Source organism: Trematomus bernacchii, unplaced genomic scaffold (genome assembly GCF_902827165.1).
Source record: "Trematomus bernacchii unplaced genomic scaffold, fTreBer1.1, whole genome shotgun sequence".
NCBI lineage: Eukaryota > Metazoa > Chordata > Actinopteri > Perciformes > Nototheniidae > Trematomus > Trematomus bernacchii.
In genome coordinates this window covers 3,197,646-3,214,979 of record NW_022987705.1, presented here as the reverse complement: position 1 = coordinate 3,214,979, position 17,334 = coordinate 3,197,646, and the positions used below count along the sequence as shown (strand labels likewise).

General features: G+C 43.1%; 2 protein-coding genes across 9 annotated transcripts in view; both read right to left on the bottom strand.

The window, feature by feature from the left end:
• phldb1a (pleckstrin homology-like domain, family B, member 1a) overlaps positions 1–13,612 on the bottom strand; it is a 34,928-nt gene extending 21,316 nt beyond the window's left edge. For 3 of the 8 annotated variants that reach the window (XM_034139868.1, XM_034139869.1, XM_034139871.1), the window contains exons 1-6: positions 10,500–10,705; positions 6,816–6,914; positions 6,216–6,339; positions 5,119–5,289; positions 3,449–3,574; positions 1,316–2,355 (exon numbers count right to left, since the gene is read on the bottom strand). In XM_034139868.1, coding sequence (XP_033995759.1) covers positions 1,316–2,355; positions 3,449–3,574; positions 5,119–5,289; positions 6,216–6,339; positions 6,816–6,914; positions 10,500–10,502 — 1,563 coding nt within the window. In that variant the 5' untranslated portion in view covers positions 10,503–10,705. Of the gene's footprint in view, positions 1–1,315; positions 2,356–3,448; positions 3,575–5,118; positions 5,290–6,215; positions 6,340–6,815; positions 6,915–9,666; positions 9,734–10,499; positions 10,707–12,977; positions 13,200–13,437 lie in introns of those variants that run through there. The other 5 variants (XM_034139865.1, XM_034139866.1, XM_034139863.1 and 2 more) reach the window with 5 other exon arrangements.
• A 2,765-nt stretch (positions 13,613–16,377) lies between these two features.
• LOC117490230 (histone H2AX) lies at positions 16,378–17,067 on the bottom strand. Its single transcript, XM_034139862.1, has one exon. It carries the CDS (start codon positions 16,933–16,935, stop codon positions 16,507–16,509), a length of 429 nt encoding a protein of 142 aa, XP_033995753.1. The 5' UTR covers positions 16,936–17,067; the 3' UTR covers positions 16,378–16,506.
• Between the last annotated feature and the right edge of the window lie 267 nt (positions 17,068–17,334).

Genomic DNA, 17,334 nt, shown 5'->3' with positions numbered 1-17,334 from the left:
CGTTCTGTGTGACACGAAAAAAAGGTGAAAATCGTGTTGGTGAACACGAATCAATAGATTAAATTAATTTCGTGACTAATAACATGAAATGCCGTGAGACTGGGTTGACATAGCACATCACAGCCAATAGCCAGGAATCACTGAAAACCTGGAAACCTGAACCAACATCTCAAATGTTCAGCTTACAGCTACAAATCTGTACAGTATAGTTTTTTCTACCCAGCTTAATTATTAGGGTCTTGGTTTGACAAAATAGGACATGTTTTAAACTTGAACTACCACATGAATCCAGGATAATATCAACGCATGCAAAATGAAAATCATGTAATGGGGGAAATTCTAATGGTGGATAAAACACATCGCCCCACCATTAGGCCAATAAGAATCAGTGATTTATCTGTAAATGTACTTGGTAATGCCTTACATTATCTACTGACTGAACACAAATGTGCACAAACTGTATCCACAGCATTGAAACCTCTGTCGGTCCAACTCAGATGCACGTTGTCGGTAACTCTCTTATTTGTTACCAGAAACCTTTTGGTTCCTGAAATAGTCTGTGGAGGGCTGGGAACCCCCACCCCCTGTGGTCGCTTCAGCTGTCAGACGCAGGCAGGGGTGGGGGCTGAAGAATGGGGATGGGGGGGTAGTGGGTGTGGACTGAGGATGGATAACAAGTATGCAGTCTATGAGCTAGCGTGGGTTCAGATAATAAAAAGCTTTCAGTCAAGCATGGGCAGCTTTGAAAGTAAAAGCCGCTCGCCCTCTTGATAAATATAGTGTTGATTAATAAGCAGCTGGCCCTTGGCTCTGGACCTTAAGACATGTGGAGGAATGTTCACCCCGTGTTCATCGGGGTACATGGGCTGAACATGCCCGAAATGCTCTGGGGAGATGAGCAAGTGGCCGTACGCCAGGAGATTTAAACAAGATATCTGAATGCAGACATGGTGTCTGCCATGCCAGCATTCTCACCACCTTCACTTAACTGTCACATGTTTGTGACTCCGTATATGCTGGTTAAAATAATGTTTTTTGCTAACATTTTGTATACCCTGATACAGCTGTGGCTTTGTAACCGTCAACTTGTTATGGTGTTAAATTGACGAAAATAAGTTATAGCAGAATAAGGTATGTACAAATTCCACTCATTAACAGGAAATAGCATAAGCAACAGTCATTAAGAAAAAACCTTTAAAAGAAAATTGATACTTTTTGAATTCCTGAGCCAAGTTTACACCTATATTTAAACTAAACCTGTCATAGTAAAATTGTTTTCTACTGTAAAGTAATATCTAAAGTGCTGATCACTTACCTGTTTCTCCATTTCCTGCTCACGCATCCTCTCCTCTCTCTGCCATCGGTGGTATTCCAGCAACTCGTCCTCATTGTCACTTATCTCAGAGATGCTGTTTTTGCGTTCCCGGGTATATGGTTTCATGAGACTCTGCTCCCTCATAGTCATGCAGGAAGTCTTTCTTTGGCTACGAGGGCTAGCGAGAGGAGATCCCGACAGAGAACCCAGGCCTGACGCGATGGCACTTCCCGGGCCGGACCTTAACTGTTTTCCTCCCGGCTCCTTCTCCAGCCCAGAGAGAGACATTGGACCCTGGGCATACATGGCCCGCATGGCTTCTGCTTTCGAATTAGATGCGAGTTTGAGGTGGCCCTGTGATGCAAGGGTTGAAGTGGAGCCCTGTGATCCTTGAGTACCCCTATGGGACATATAAGGACTGAGAGGAGGAAGTTCTCTCAAGCTGTTGGAACCAATCGGCTCCGGGGTCCTCAACCTCTGAGGGACTTCCACATTAGAGAGGTGTTGATCTCGCCTAGGACTGGGGGATCTCTTCTGTAGGGAGGAGCCTCGCACTCGAGGGCTGGATGGAGCTGTTGAGGAAAGCTTTATGGGGGATGGTTTGTGGCTATAGTTCTCTGCGCCCTGCCCTGACCCCCTGCTCAGAGGTGTTGGGCTTGATGTGGCCTCGGCTCTTAAGTTCCTACGAAGCTTTGGGCTTTCCTGGGCCCTCTGACCACCACTAGAACCGCTTGAGGCCACAGAGAGTGAGGTCCGTGGATGGGGGACAGGAGTGTAGTTGGTGTGAGGGGAATGCCCAGGTACTGGAGGAGTTTTGCTGCTGAGGGTCTGGCCCTGAAAGCTGCTGCTGTTCTCATAAATGGACTCCTCTTCGTTTCTCCCATTGAGCATCCTCGGAGGAGAGGGCTCATGAAAAGGCTGGTTACCAGATCCAGCCTTCAGCCCCGATGAGTCCTGGAGATTCTTTGCTTTGTTGTTGATTTTGGAGTCGCCATTGCTCGAATAAGACTGATGGTTCCCATTCAGGACACCGTGAGAATCTGGGAAGGGAGACAGAAATGGTTGTGAGTGAGCATTCCTGATGAGTTAAGGAAGAGGACACTTGAGAAGACAGTTGCAAAAACACACATAAACAAACACAGTGGGAGGGATCTGTCCTGTGTCATCTTTGTCCTACTGGCATTCACCACAAAGTCAGTGCTTCAAGATAAAGGGGGAGCCACCCACAGTGTCCCGGTGGCCCACTTTAAATACTGGTAAATGTCTAAGAGCTGATGTTCTCCTATAGGAACCCAGCAATTGGGATGTTGTGCTCCTCAGTAGTGATGTAATCCTACAGGGATCTAGAGCTGCTAAATATAAAAGCTGTAGCAGTGTACTTCATTCAAAGCAGATCAAATCAGGGCCTGGTCAGGAAAGAGTGGGTCATACACACTGGAAAGGGTGTGGTGGCTCTAACTGTATGTTCAGGCACCGACAGCCAAACTAATAAGGTCAGAGGAGAATGGAGTCTAAATATCATCCACGGCACGAGGCAACAGTGAAAGCAATTAACGTACCAGAACAATGTTACACCACATGAATGGAACTCTAAAAAGAAAGGTTACAACAATCATTTGTCACAATGGGGTCACACCTTGAGCAAAAACCACACATTTAAATGAACTAGATCACAATGTAGGCCACAGATAATTAGCCCTGCGAAAGCTATTTCTGCATCCCGCCTAGGATAATGACCAATGTGTCAAGTAACCATTTGTTAAGAAGTAATCCCTAAAACTCAGATAGTCTTAACAAGTCAGGCATGTGCAATATGTCATCCTAACCAAAGGCCAACGTTTTGTAATTCCATACAACAGATGTACGATTGTTGTTCAGCATTAATGGGAACTTGTTGTACACTAAGGTGAGTAACCAACTGTGTCTAAATATCCTTCAGGCCAAAGTATTTGTTCTGCCTAGAATAGCTACAGAGGAAACTGTTAAACATGTAATGCATACCAGTTTATTTCTGGATCCCTGTTAAGTATTATTACTTAACACAATCTCTGTGTTTTTTCCAGTGACTGGATCACAGGAATGCTACTATCTGGGGCTATAGGTGTTTTATGATTATTTAAGCAGGGTCTTTACCTGTAAGATGAGTTATTGTGGTGTTAGGTCCTTGGCTTCCTCCAGGCAGCATGCTCTTCATCCGCAGGGCCTCCTCTGGATGGTTGAAGCGGAAAAAGACAGACTGACCGAAACACAGCATGCACCCTGCCAGGAGAAAAGAAAGTGTGGGTAAAAACCTGACAGTGATGAGTTTGTTAACATCTTAAGAAAGGATGAGTATTGTCACCACAATAAAATGCACTGCCACAACCGATTTTGATTGATAGAAAACAATAGGGGGTGTGTAGACCCATTTATCTGGAAGATTTATTTAAAATGCCCTGAAGCTGAACCACATTTCATCTTGACATTTGATAAACGAGGAGATCTGAGAGTGAAAGCATGTGGTAGAAAACGAGTCACCCACATTGTGACACAGGCATGGAAAAGAGCTCATACATACTACTATTGTCGTCTATTTGTCTATTATTCAACTACAGGAAGTGTGTTGATTGTTTACCTGACAGAAAAGCAAACTAGTTTAACTCACGTGTGATTAACCAGTAAGTGAAATCATCTCCTTCTCCTCTCCCTGCATTCCTGCCTGATATAATCCCAGAAGATTTGTTTCCAGTTCTGGATAATCCACAGGGAGTTTAACTTTTATTTCATCCTATAAATGGAAGTCAAAGGTCCATAGGGCTGCAACATTGTTCTTTATGATATAAATGAAGAAGTTTCCTCTCTTCTCAGGTTGTTTATAACATGCCATCCTGACATGAGTCCTGTGAATGAAGCAAAGCCTGAAGTATTCTTGTTGAGCAGCTGCTGCCTCCACACACACTGGCTGATCACCCGGCTTCAAATGACATTCTGGTCGAGCTGCTGGCCTTAATCCAGAGGGGACTGAGGAGGGTGGGACTGTTGTGCCTTTTTTTCATGGCAAGTATGCATGTTACTGGAAAGACATGGGACTGCTTTGTTGTTGTGCAGCTTGACAGTGTTGTGTCCACTTTTTCTTCACTGTATTTAATACTCAGCAACTCCTAGTTTATGTGTGATAGTAAGCTAATTATAAAATATCTGAGTAAACATAAATGTGATTCAACAGATAACAGGGTTAAACACGAGAATAGTATAAAGAAATGCTAGCTGCTCTTAAGATATTTGCAGTACCTTGAGCTAAATGCTCAACACGCTCATAAGGACAATGCTAACATTCTGATGTTTAGCAGACAATGTTACAATCACCATTTTAGCGTAGCATGCTAGTATGCTAACGTTTGTTATGTCAATAGTTTTGCAGTTACAGTCATAAACTAAACTTGGCAGGGACTACATTTTATGGGATTCCATTGCAAACTGTATTTATTTGGCTATTACACTTAAAACTACAGTCTTCAAACCTTATGGTAGCACAGGTAAAAAAAAGAAAGAAAAATAAGCTAATCCTTTTACCTCTGGGGATCATGACGTTTCAGCACAAACTGAACATTTTATTTTTTGTTGTTGAAAAATGAAAACTGCTACTAAATTTCCGGCCATAGCAGACACGATACGCACATCTGTACTAATCAACACTATTGGCTAATCTGTTTTATTCTTCTAAGGAAACCAAGTTATTTTATTGATGCAGGAAGCTAGTAAAAAAAAATCTTTAATACCAACACTCATTTAGCATCAGTCACTTAAGACTGTGGCAGTGCTACCTTGAGTCAGGCGATAGGGTTTGGTGATGGAAAGGCCATCGACAGAGCACTGGCTTCCACATGGGTGCAACGTGATGCTGCCTGCTTGGTTTTCGATGTAGCAGTGCTGATCTGCGATGCCCAGGCCCTGCAGAGGTATGTCTGTGGCCCCGCTGCCCAGCGTGTTCCGCCCTGCAACAACAGCAAACATGTTCCCAGCGTCAGTTACAGGAGATCCGTGTGGACCTGCTATTTTAACACTTCGGTGAAGTATTCTTAGCAGTTCGAGGTATACTGGTGTCATCTTAGGGGTCATGGGCACATGCGGCAGTTTCTAAAAACAAGAGGTGTGCTTAGCCTGGCAGATGAAAGGCATAGTGTCAGAATGAGTTAATATAACCATCTACTATTTTCTGTGTTGTCATTTATATCAGTTGTTTTTATATTGCTTTCTGAGTGCAATAGAATTAACCTTTAACATTATTGTTTTTATGTGACAGCACAGAGATGGAGCACAAAGTAAATCCAAGGAGACGGCTCTCACTGGAGCACTACTGTCACACCCTCTCTTCCTCTGTGGTGTTTATGGGCTCAGTGCAAGAAGATCCCAGACAAGGGTATAATTGCAACTGTGGGGCAGTGTTAGCAACAACAACATGGTTATAAGGTAAGGTGTAATCAGTTTGTACAAGTTCATCACTCATGAAAAGTGTTGTTCTAACCTATTACAGATAAAGTGACTTCTTTTGTATAATTTGATTATGAGGGTGTCTTTAGGTGCTCACAAAAACAAAGAACGCAGAGATACAGAGAGGTCAGGGCTTCAATACAAACAGTATTTTACAATATAGGTTACATATGTCTTATTAGCTCCTCTTATAGTCACCTTCACTGTTTAATGGTACAGGATGCTAAGGCAAGACTATTTATTAAACAAGCTGTTAATAAAGTTTCATTAAGTTATATTCAACAAGGATATTAGGAAATCTATAAACAGTAAGTAGTGCACAACTTTACTAAGACAATATATACACACACACACACACACACACACACACACACACACACACACACACACACACACACACACACACACACACACACACACAGGTGTTTACCTTCCAGCAGTGGCAGCAAGGTGATAGCTGTGCTCAAACGTCCACTTCCCAAACTAACCAGGTGGGGGCGCTCTGCCTGGACTTTCAGGGACTTGCCTGGCTCAATAAAGTCCAAAGGAATGCTCTGTGAAATCCATATCAAATAGATAATGTAAATACATGACATTGCACATCAATATTACACATCTTACCACTCAGTGAGGCATCAGTTTTTACTGAATCTTTAAAGTGACACTACATGTATAAAGGGCTAAACGACGCTCTCGTAAGAAGTCCAATATCTGATCTTGATTCAAACTGTCAAGACTCTCGTCCTGAAATCCTTTCACATACCATTGAATAAGATAGAGCCTTCCATTAGATATGAGCTTTATGCACTAAAAGACTGAACACGGTCAGATTTAAATGAATGTATTTAGTCAGACTTACTTAGGAATAAAGAGCATAACATTTAATATTTACATAAGGGAGACAGGAGATAGAAATGTCCATGATGGCATATTACAAAAAAAAGGGTCTTTCTTTCAGCAAGCATGGATTGGCAGAATTAATATAAAATATACAATATACAAAATTCTTGAAAACGTCTTAAATTGTTACCTGTAAGACCTGGTGCGTCTGTCTCCCATGCTCCACTCTGTTCGTCCTCACACGCTCCATCTCGTCTGGATTGTCAGAAGGATCTGACACATGAAGATCCTGAAGCAAACACACACATACGAGAGGGAGGGAAGGAGGGAGAGCAGGGCATGAATGGGAGCACTGGGAATACTGCTACTACAGTTGTACTACAATAGGAACAGTGCTTTCCTTAGAAACCTCCTGCCCCACTTATAAGCCCATGTGACCAAACTATTATACTGGGTAATTGTTTCTCTCGCACCAACCAGACAAAATAATGTATCAAGAAAACTGGCACTGATTTATGCCTCAATCTAAACAACACTTTACACATTGGACAGCACACACAATTGTCCTTAAGACGTGTGGCAGAAGGTAAGCTCTGCAGGTCCTTCGCACATCAGGGGTCAGATCACTGCTTCCTCGAGCCGCGATGAGTCACTGTGACTCATATACAGACCTTACAAACACAAACACACACACAGACAGATGCCGTAGATTAGATCCAGCTGTCTGCTCATCAGACGAGAGGGAAACAGGGACCAGACGGGGCTCAAACAAGCACACACAGACACATAAGCAGCCCAGATGACTCACCATATTTTTCTACTAAAAGCTGGTATCCACGTCTCTCACTATCACCCACATGGGTTAATCGCCCTGGCAACAATTTAATCAGCTCAGCATACCAAGACAAACTGAAACAGACACAACTATTTTCTAGAGTCTGTTTTGTCTACGATGGACTGAACTTAAATGACTATATGTGATGTTTGACTTGTGTCGTAAACACCATTACATTACATTACATTGCATTTAGCTGATGCTTTTATCCAAAGCGACTTACAATAAGTGCATTCGACCAAGAAGATACAAACTTGAAGAAAACAGAATCTTATAAGTACATCAGGTTTCACAGAGCCAAAACATTTCAAGTGCTACTCAACTGGCTTTAGATAAGCCAGTCCTTTATTAGTATATAAGTGCTTATAAGTGCTTTGTTAGTAATTGTATTGCTCGAAGTGGAGTCGAAAGAGATGAGTTTTCAGTCTGCGCCGGAAGATGTGTAGGCTTTCTGCTGTCCTGATGTCAATGGGGAGTTCATTCCACCATTTTGGAGCCAGGATAGCAAACCGACGTGTTTTTGTTGATGGGAACTTGGGTCCCCCTCGCAGTGAGGGTGCAGCGAGCCGTTTGGCTGATGCAGAGCGAGTGCACGTGCTGGGGTGTATGGTTTAACCATGTCCTGGATGTGGGAAGGCCCAGATCCATTCACAGCATGGTACGCAAGTACCAGTGTCTTGAAGTGGATTTAAAGCAGTTACTGGAAGCCAGTGAAGGGAGCGGAGGAGCGGTGTGGTGTGGGAAAATGTTGGAAGGTTGAAGACCAGACGAGCCGCTGCATTCTGGATGAGCTGCAGAGGTCGGATGGCACATGCAGGTAGACCAGCCAGTAGGGAGTTGCAGTAGTCTAGGCGTGAGATGACGAGAGCCTGGACCAGAACCTGCGTCGCTTTCTGGGTCAGGAGGGGACGTATCCTCCTGATGTTGTAAAGAGTTTATCTGCAGCAGCGGGTTGTAGCAACGATGTTTGCAGTGAAGGACAGGTTGTTATCTAGGGTCACACCCAGATTCCTTGCAGTCTGAGTCGGGGAAACAACAGAGGGGCCGATGTTGATTGTTAGGTCAAGAGTGGGACAATCTTTTCCCGGAAGGAAAAGCAGTTCAGTCTTGTCAAGGTTGAGCTTGAGGTGGTGAGCAGACATCCACTGAGAGATGTCTGCTAGACAAGCAGAGATGCGTCCGACGACCTGGGTCTCTGAGCGGGGAAAAGACAGAATGAATTGGGTGTCGTCAGCGTAGCAGTGGTAGGAAAAACCATGCGGGCTAATGACTGATCCGAGCGAGTTTGTGTACAGAGAGAAGAGAAGGGGACCAAGGACAGAGCCCTGAGGGACCCCTGTAGTTAATTGACAAGGGTCGGACTCTCCAAGTTACCCTGTAGGTGCGGTCTTTGAGGTATGAGGTGAGGAGGGAAAGTGCAGATAAATTACACCATCTCTCCAAACAATCCATTTTTTCAGATATGATGACTTTAAAGGCAAAAGTATATGATTCACTTATACTCGTCGAACGTCTGTAAAAAGCGTTAGAATAGAGGTAGGAATGAAAAACAGGACTTTTTGATGTATGTAAGTGCCGTTGAAGTTGAGATAGCTGCTAGAGTATGGGAAAAAATACAAATTTTGAGGAAATTCATTTTATTTTACCACCTGTAATGTCACTTGGGTATATTGTTAACTATTATAAATCATCTTAAAACTTCCCCAGTCAATTAGATTGAATCCCTCACTCTTAACCAAAGGGTTTCACTTGGGGACCGTCAATAAATTACATGTTGAATGACAACAATGTTATTTATTCATGTCTACATGCTAATATTAGTGAAAATAATGATTAATTCTTTTTGTAATAAATTGGTGTAATGTGGCACACCATTTTTTATTACTGATGTGTCATGAATTGATTTCACACAAATATCCTATTAGATCATTTCAGATTGTTCAATGGCTTCTATGTCATGTGACCCAGTGACTCTAAATCCATACCAGAAAGTATACCTACATAAACCTATTTGTATTCGTTTTTCATGATTCTTCTATTTATATGAATATTTGTATGATCTAAATAATATTTCTTTTTATTGAAAAGGCTCTCATGTCATCTGATCAGGTGAATTCAAGTCTGCTCTCCCTCTATATCTCTCTGGTCAAGTAAAGAAGACATAAAAGCTTGGTGCATTACTCTACTTATTCCTTAATTGTCTCACCAGTCTGTTTGCCAGGAAGTGACCACATCAGCCCATTAGCACACCAACACATGACTGTGGCATCAAATGCCTGAGCTCATTGTCGCTCCATGCTGACATCACTGATCAATTAAAATTCATGAAAAACCATCCACAGCTGTTTTGCTCCAATTTTAGCCCTGGCTGAGACAACAGGGCGTTTTATCTGCGTCTGATGTCACTCCAGACGAAGCCGCCGCGTGAAGCCACACATATCTGACAATCCCGTCCTGTGTGAGAGTCTCAGAGGGACCCAGTGACACGGGGAACAGACCGTCCCCTCTGTTCCCCGCTGACACTGGACCCCTCTCGCTCTGCCGTCAGCCCACTGCCTGTCAACACTGGCCCTCTTTGAGCCACGCAGTCAGACACAGGACAGGAGAGTGGGCAGGCTAATGTGTCTCTCGCTGTCTGACTCACACACACACATGTGCACACACACATGCTTCTGCTCCCACAAGCCTCAGTGATTTGACGTACACACCCAGGCCGGAGAATAGTTTTAGTGCTTGCAAATGCAGGGCCTTCCACTGTAACCTGTGATTATGGGAGCAGTTATGCCCTTCAGAGTTGCCATGAGCTTCTGAAAATAGACACCGCCAGCCACACAGTCTGGGCTGCTACTTTGAAAGAGAAATGATTTCTGCTCAGAATGAACACTGACAAAACAGATTACATTTGACATTTTAAAAGGTCCATAAAATAAAAGAGAGTGTAACTTTATTAAGGTGGACACACAGATAGTCAGAAAACTATTTAAAACACAACAGTGCTGCAAACACAACTTACTTAACGGAGAGGCATGCAGCTCTTACCATTTTTCTACTCCTACAGAGTCCAGACAACAGCTAGTTCCATGATAAGTGTGAATTGTGTTAATCCATAAAGCAGTGTCCACATAATTGTTTACGTCTTGCTCCTAGCTTTCTTCATTCACCTACTGAGTTCTTCTGCTATTTCCCTCCTCCCCATCCCGGTGCAGAGTTACAGAGGGGGAACCGCCGTCGGCACTGCCCTCTGAAATGTGCTATTACATCTCCCCAAAGAACATGTTCCTTATTGACTCCCTCCCTTGGCAGATAAACCCTTCAACTTCAATTTCAAAACACCCCATATTAAGAGAGGAGTTGGGGGTTAAAGTCCAGATCCTCCTCAGAGAGTCCTTAAGTTGTATTCACTCCTACGGGGTTTGCATTTCAGGATTCAAAGATCAGATGGACCACACCAGAGGATCAGAGGAGGCTGGAGACCTCTTAAATGCTCCTTAGCGTTGGTAATACAGACAAATCCAGGGTGGAAATACAAATAAGTGTAGGAGTAAGGAGATGGAAAATACCTTGTGTGCTCTGACTTCCTGCTCTGATGTAACACACTTGAAAACGGGTATTTCCAATCTGGAAAACTCTTTATGATAATATGACAAAGCATGGATACTGTGTCTACTGTGCTTTAAACATCCATGATGATGGGATAGAGAAATACCAAGATCCACAGGAAGTGGGCGAACATGTGTGAGCCATCTTTCCAGAAGTCCCACAGGAACGACTTCGAACTATTATACAGTCAGAGAGAAAGAGAGAGTGGGAGAAAGACTCCACTATTGATCTCTCAAGGCTTTTCCCATGGTCGGCGGCCAGAGAGGAGATGGAGGAAGTGAAGGAGATGATGAGTCACTGAGGAGAATACAAACAAACAAAGAGAGGCAAACTAAGTAACCAGATGGACTTGGAGCAGTGATGATGTGGAGGTTACAGCTGAGGGGGTGAAACATTCCTGCATGTCATTTAAATGTGGATTTTAAATCTACACTAGTCAATCTAGCTAAAGCAAGCAAGTAACATTATTATAACAAATGTAACACAAAGATTTAAAGGAGGATACAAGTTCCCCGTTACAAGAGTATTTGCTCGCTGCAGCGTCAGCATGTGTGCTTTACTGATCGCACTGATGTGAGGATTTCTTCTAGTTCTTGAGTCATGTGTCTGGTTCAGAATGTAGAGTTTTTCTTAGATACACACTCTGTCTAAAGCTGTGGAGCAGAAGGATGCCCTGACATGACGGTAGACAGGTGGTCAAGTTACTCGAGTAGCCTTTGAGTCATTTGGGAGTCTCCAAACATCCCAGTCTTCTGCTAGTCTAATGCACTCCACCACCACTTTCCCCAGACACCTTGTTATGTCCGTCAGCCCTTCACCCCGTGGCTTTCCTGCACCTCTTCTTTCCTCGGATGCCCAGTGCATGGTGGTATTTTGCCTTGGACCTCTTTGTTTTTGAAATGTGTCCGAACCACTGTTACATTTGCGAATCACGTCAAGCCACCACACAACTTTAGGATCCCTGAGCTGTGTGTTGTGGGGTGAGTGGACACCCAGTAGGACTAAAAACAAAACCAGTCAAAGGGTGGATGTTTTCCCTCATACCTCTGGGAAACCAAACCTGGAGAGGAGATCAGAATCACCAGGGAAACAGCTGAATGAAACCCAACACAGACAGGTGGAAGCATGCTCAAAATGCTTTGGCAGGATACAGTCAGACGCAGATAACATTCCCTAAAGTTGAAGAATGTGTAAAAGTCTAATGAGAAACAGATTTAGCTTTCCTTTTCGCATTAGTTCAGGTAACAGGGACTTCAGTGCCCTGAACCCTGTCTGCACTTCCTCTCTGGAGTGCACACATCCTCCTTCTTCCGCTAACATTGACAGGCCATAACATGAACTCTGACCTAACGTTGACCCGTAACTGAATTGTGGAGCTTGTTGTGGCTTGGAGGAATGCTGCATGAATGTGAGACTCAAATCAGGATAAGAAAGACCCTCATCCGGAGGCAGCCGTGTGATGACAGTCTGATTCACAGATGAGTTATACAGATTATCATCATCTACAAAGAAAGACCCAGTTATTTGGAGGACAGTGGTATCTGTTATTCAGCCACAAATTAACGATGTGTGCACATGAATGTCTTATCTGATACAACACCCATATTCTCATATATTGCATCCATCTTAGATCCAACTTGTGTCATGAGATCAGCCTTATACCACCTTGATGGAGCACTCTCCCAGACGAACATGAGCAACAACTAAGAACAGAAATCTGCGCGTATTAAGATTTTATTTTCCTTTTTATCCTCTGCCTACTTTTCTCTGTCTCAACCAAGACAATGCACATGCAAACAAGTCATAATCATATGGCATATTTTACCTATTTAAATTAGATTAGATTAGATATACATAATATATAGAAATGCATCACATTGCAGGGTTTTTAGGCACTTAAAAAAAATATCTACTCACCGAGGCTTGTGTTTACCTCACACTCCTGTCAGGTGAAATACTGCACCAGCCTATAACTCCAACTACAAAACTGGACGCGTGAGCCCTGAAGGCAGCCGGATCTCACACACATAAAAATGCTCATTCAGAGAAGGCTGGGCTTGGCTCCTAAACTCTCTTTTCCACCTGCTCTGTAGTGGTGAAGTTATACATTGGCACGCAATAAGGATAATGAAAGTATGTGACCTCTCTCACACACGTTGAGTGGGTCGTGTCAGGCTGAAAACCATGAGGGTAAACTGCCACAATGGCTCCATTATCTCTTTCTCTCTCCCACTCTCTCTGCTTCTCGTTGCACCACACACACACACACACACACACACACACACACACACACACACACACACACACACACACACACACACACACACACACACACGCTCACACACACATTCGAGCAAACATTTTTGTTTCTCATTACCAGAGCTGGCGATGAACATCTTCTTGTCTGTGGGATGATTCAGTCCAAAGATTAGAAACACAGCAGACGAGGCATCTTCCCAAGTGTTCATGAGAAAAAGTCTCTCTCCTAGAGGATGGAAATATGCTGTCAGCTCTTCCCTGCTGTTGGGACAGTTTCAAAGTGAAACAGTCAGATCCTCCACACACACGTTTCTGCCGGGTCCACCCCTCTGTCCGGCCCTTTTTCCTCTACCCACTTATCATTTATTTTCCCCATTCTTTCTTACATTGCCCTATGATTCCCACAAGCTAGATGTGTTCTCTTCTCAGATGTACAGACTGTACCTAATAAAAAGGGCCTTTTTTCCTTTCCCCATTTATTTGAATCTTACATTGCCCCGTGATTCCCACAAGTTAGATGTGTTCTATTTTTCAGATGTAAAGACTTTACCCAGTATACACTTAAACTCCTTAACTCCCTTCAGGTTACTTTTTTGTTCCTTGTATTAGTCCATTAGCTGTAATTAACAAAACATGGAAAAGCAGTCAAGATGACATCACTTCAGACTCATGAAGGGATAGATTGAGAGATGCACAAGTGACTGATTTTCTCTCAAGTCAACCATTTCTGTCACTTTACAGAAAGTACTTCCTGCCTTAAATTACATATATATTGTAAAACCACAAAAGCAGAGGATAACTGAAAAAAACTCAGCATATCTGTTTGTTTTCCACTAACAGCTGAGAGGAGAAGGTTCATTTAGAGCCGTTGACAGAGTGCCAATCAGGAAATTATAGTTATCACACAGGGTTTTTTCCTCACAGGCTGGAATTTTTAGCCCGGCTGCCGGTGTTGGACACGTTGTCAAGGCCTGAGTAATTGGTTCAGCCTGTCCTGGGCTCAGTTCAAACCCGGTGCGTCATGCTGCTTTTGCCACTAATAAAACAGTGGAAGCAGACAGAAATACCTGCAGGCTCTCCTCCTTCTTTGCGTAATGGTTTTGGGGGATTATTTTAGGTGGATATGTCTGAAACGTAATGACTTAAACAAGCAATTCCCACCACAGATGACATTAAAATAACCGCTCCTGTTAGCAACCAAATCTCACACGCAGAAAGTGTGACTGCTAAGAGGAGTAATGGATCCTAAAGATGGTCAAACACTTCACTCTTTTACTGTCACTGCTTTCATGTCGAGCAGAGAACATCTGCACACATGTTGAATATCTGTTGGAACAATGAGAGCAGTGAGCTGTCTTCAATTGTTATTAAATGGAAACACACATGGGCATTGACACGTCACATATCAGAGATTTTCAGGCATGAAACCGTTGACCCCTGGTGGCAAAGCCAGTGAATTTCACCCCCAACATTATTGTTCTGACATGTTTGATTGGATTAACCGTCTCAGTGTATTTGCAAATCTTGGATATGTTTGTAGTCCAATCACTGTACTGCATTTTAACAATGTTAAAGAAGCCATTACTTGTATTTGTATCTGCTGTGCATTGTTGACAGTTTTTTCTCTTTTGGGGTTTACACCTATCCTGGTATAATTTAACAACATCCTTACTGGACAAATATTGTAAACCTAACGCCTTCCACAACACAAATGTACATGGAGCTAACAGTTAAGGTTTTATAATGTATATTGGTATTGTATGAGTTTCTTAATAAACAACATGATGTACTTGAACTTTATCCAAATGCTTCTTTGGGCCCTTTTTCTCATACAGAACTGTTATTGCTTGAATTCGGATTTATTTCTCAATTTCTATCGAGAGGCTTGTATTTAGGACTATACAGGGTAAATTCATGTGTTATGTCGTGGGAGCTAACAGTAAATGTGTTATAAGGAATATAGCCATTGGTAATGTATGGTTTTTATGTATTTTAACTTTATCTAAATGCTTCTTACGCCTTTCTAATAGAAAACTGCTCTTGCTTAAATTCTGATTTATTGAACAATTTCCAACCTGAAGTTTGGATTTAGGATTATATGGGGTAAAATAACTCTGTATGCCACATGTACTTTATCAGATGTCACTGTGCTCCTGCTTGTAAACTGTCTGCGGATGTTTGCATCTTCAGTTGTAAATAAGGAAACACCTGGAGCTGCAAGCAGAAAGAGCCGTTACTGGTTTATGCAGAAGTTTACCGCACAGATGCACAAGCTGCAGCGCTATACATGACATATTTAGCTGAGGACATGTTTTACCAAATAAAGTCAGGGAAGAGAAAGTGCCCAAATTCTAAGTTACATTGAGCTTTTTAACATACTTGCAATGGTCAGTTTGAGTACTCCCAGCTACAGCTAATATATATACACAGCTGTGTTCTTATTTATTTCTAGCTAAATATCACCATAAATAACCACAGAAACTATGGTTTAGTGTTTGACACTATGAATAAATGTAAACTACGTGTTTTTAAGTGTACACATTATGGGAATCATGGATTACTCTTTGACTGAGACTATTTACTATGCTTTTAGCAAATAATAATTTGACCTGCAGTGTATGAAATGTAATGCACTGGAGGATTGGTTAATTTTAATTTAGTTCAACTTAAACTGAGGATATTAAATCAGACTTCCACAAAAGGTTCAGTCATGCTGGAATCGACCGGATGAACGCTGCAGTTTGTGTAGCAGCTTCCGGTAACGTTGCAACTTGCAACCCTTTGCAGTGCATTTTAGTAATCCCTAAAAATAGTTTAGTTTATTCCTTAACATGTGAATGGCCTGCTGAATAAGCACTATTGTTTAGAAAACTAGGTGGTTACTGTAAGGGTTGAAAGATGAACACTAGAAATCAGTAACTATGGACGACATGTGGACACTGTAAGGATAGCTAGTGTTACATTAATACAACGGCTAACTTTCTCTCACATAATTAGCAGTTAACATCAGTTAGCATGAAACATCAGTTAGCCTAGCGTTGAACCACAATAGTGCCAATTACTTTAACAAAACAATCCTTTATTAAATAAAATGCGAAAAGAAACATTTCAGGAACAATCATTCTCTGGATGAGAAGTGGGTGGCCCTTAAAAGGGCCTTTGGGGTAAAGAGTTATTAGCCAGAAAGCTAATACTCCTGGGACTGGGATGAGGCCTTCTTTCCCGCCTTGCCGGAGCTCGCGGCAGCCTGGCTGGTCTTCTTGGGGAGCAGGACGGCCTGGATGTTGGGCAGGACACCGCCCTGTGCGATGGTCACTCCGCCGAGCAGCTTGTTCAGCTCCTCGTCGTTGCGGACAGCTAGCTGGAGGTGACGGGGGATGATGCGGCTCTTCTTGTTGTCTCTAGCGGCGTTGCCAGCCAGCTCCAGGATCTCGGCGGTGAGGTACTCCAGCACCGCGGCCAGGTACACGGGGGCTCCGGCGCCGACTCGCTCAGCGTAGTTACCCTTGCGGAGGAGTCGGTGGACACGGCCTACTGGAAACTGCAGACCGGCACGGGAGCTTCGTGTCTTGGCCTTAGCACGGGCCTTTCCTCCGGTTTTCCCTCTTCCAGACATTGTTGTTTGTTGTGGTTATCCTCAGCAAGGTAATACTGCAATCGTGCGTTCTACAAGTGATGTGGAAGATATTCGCACAACCTGGATATAAACCCCAAGCTTGGTCCCGCCTTAGGACGTGATTGGCTCTTGGAATAAACATAGTCAAGTATGATTGGCTTTGAGAGATCACAAGGGACCGGAAGTCACTGACGATTGGCGTATCTTCTCTGAAGTCAACAAATCACCATGGGCCCTGTAGTTGAAGCTAAAGCGATTGGCTGTTGTTTTCCCTGCTTGATGTGAGTGGGTCCTGTTGAAAAGAGGCGTATAATAAAGACCAATCGGGTGTCTTCCCTCCAGCTTTAAGTTTTTTGGCGCTTTAATGAATGCTGCAGTAAAAGTAAAGCAAATCGTTTT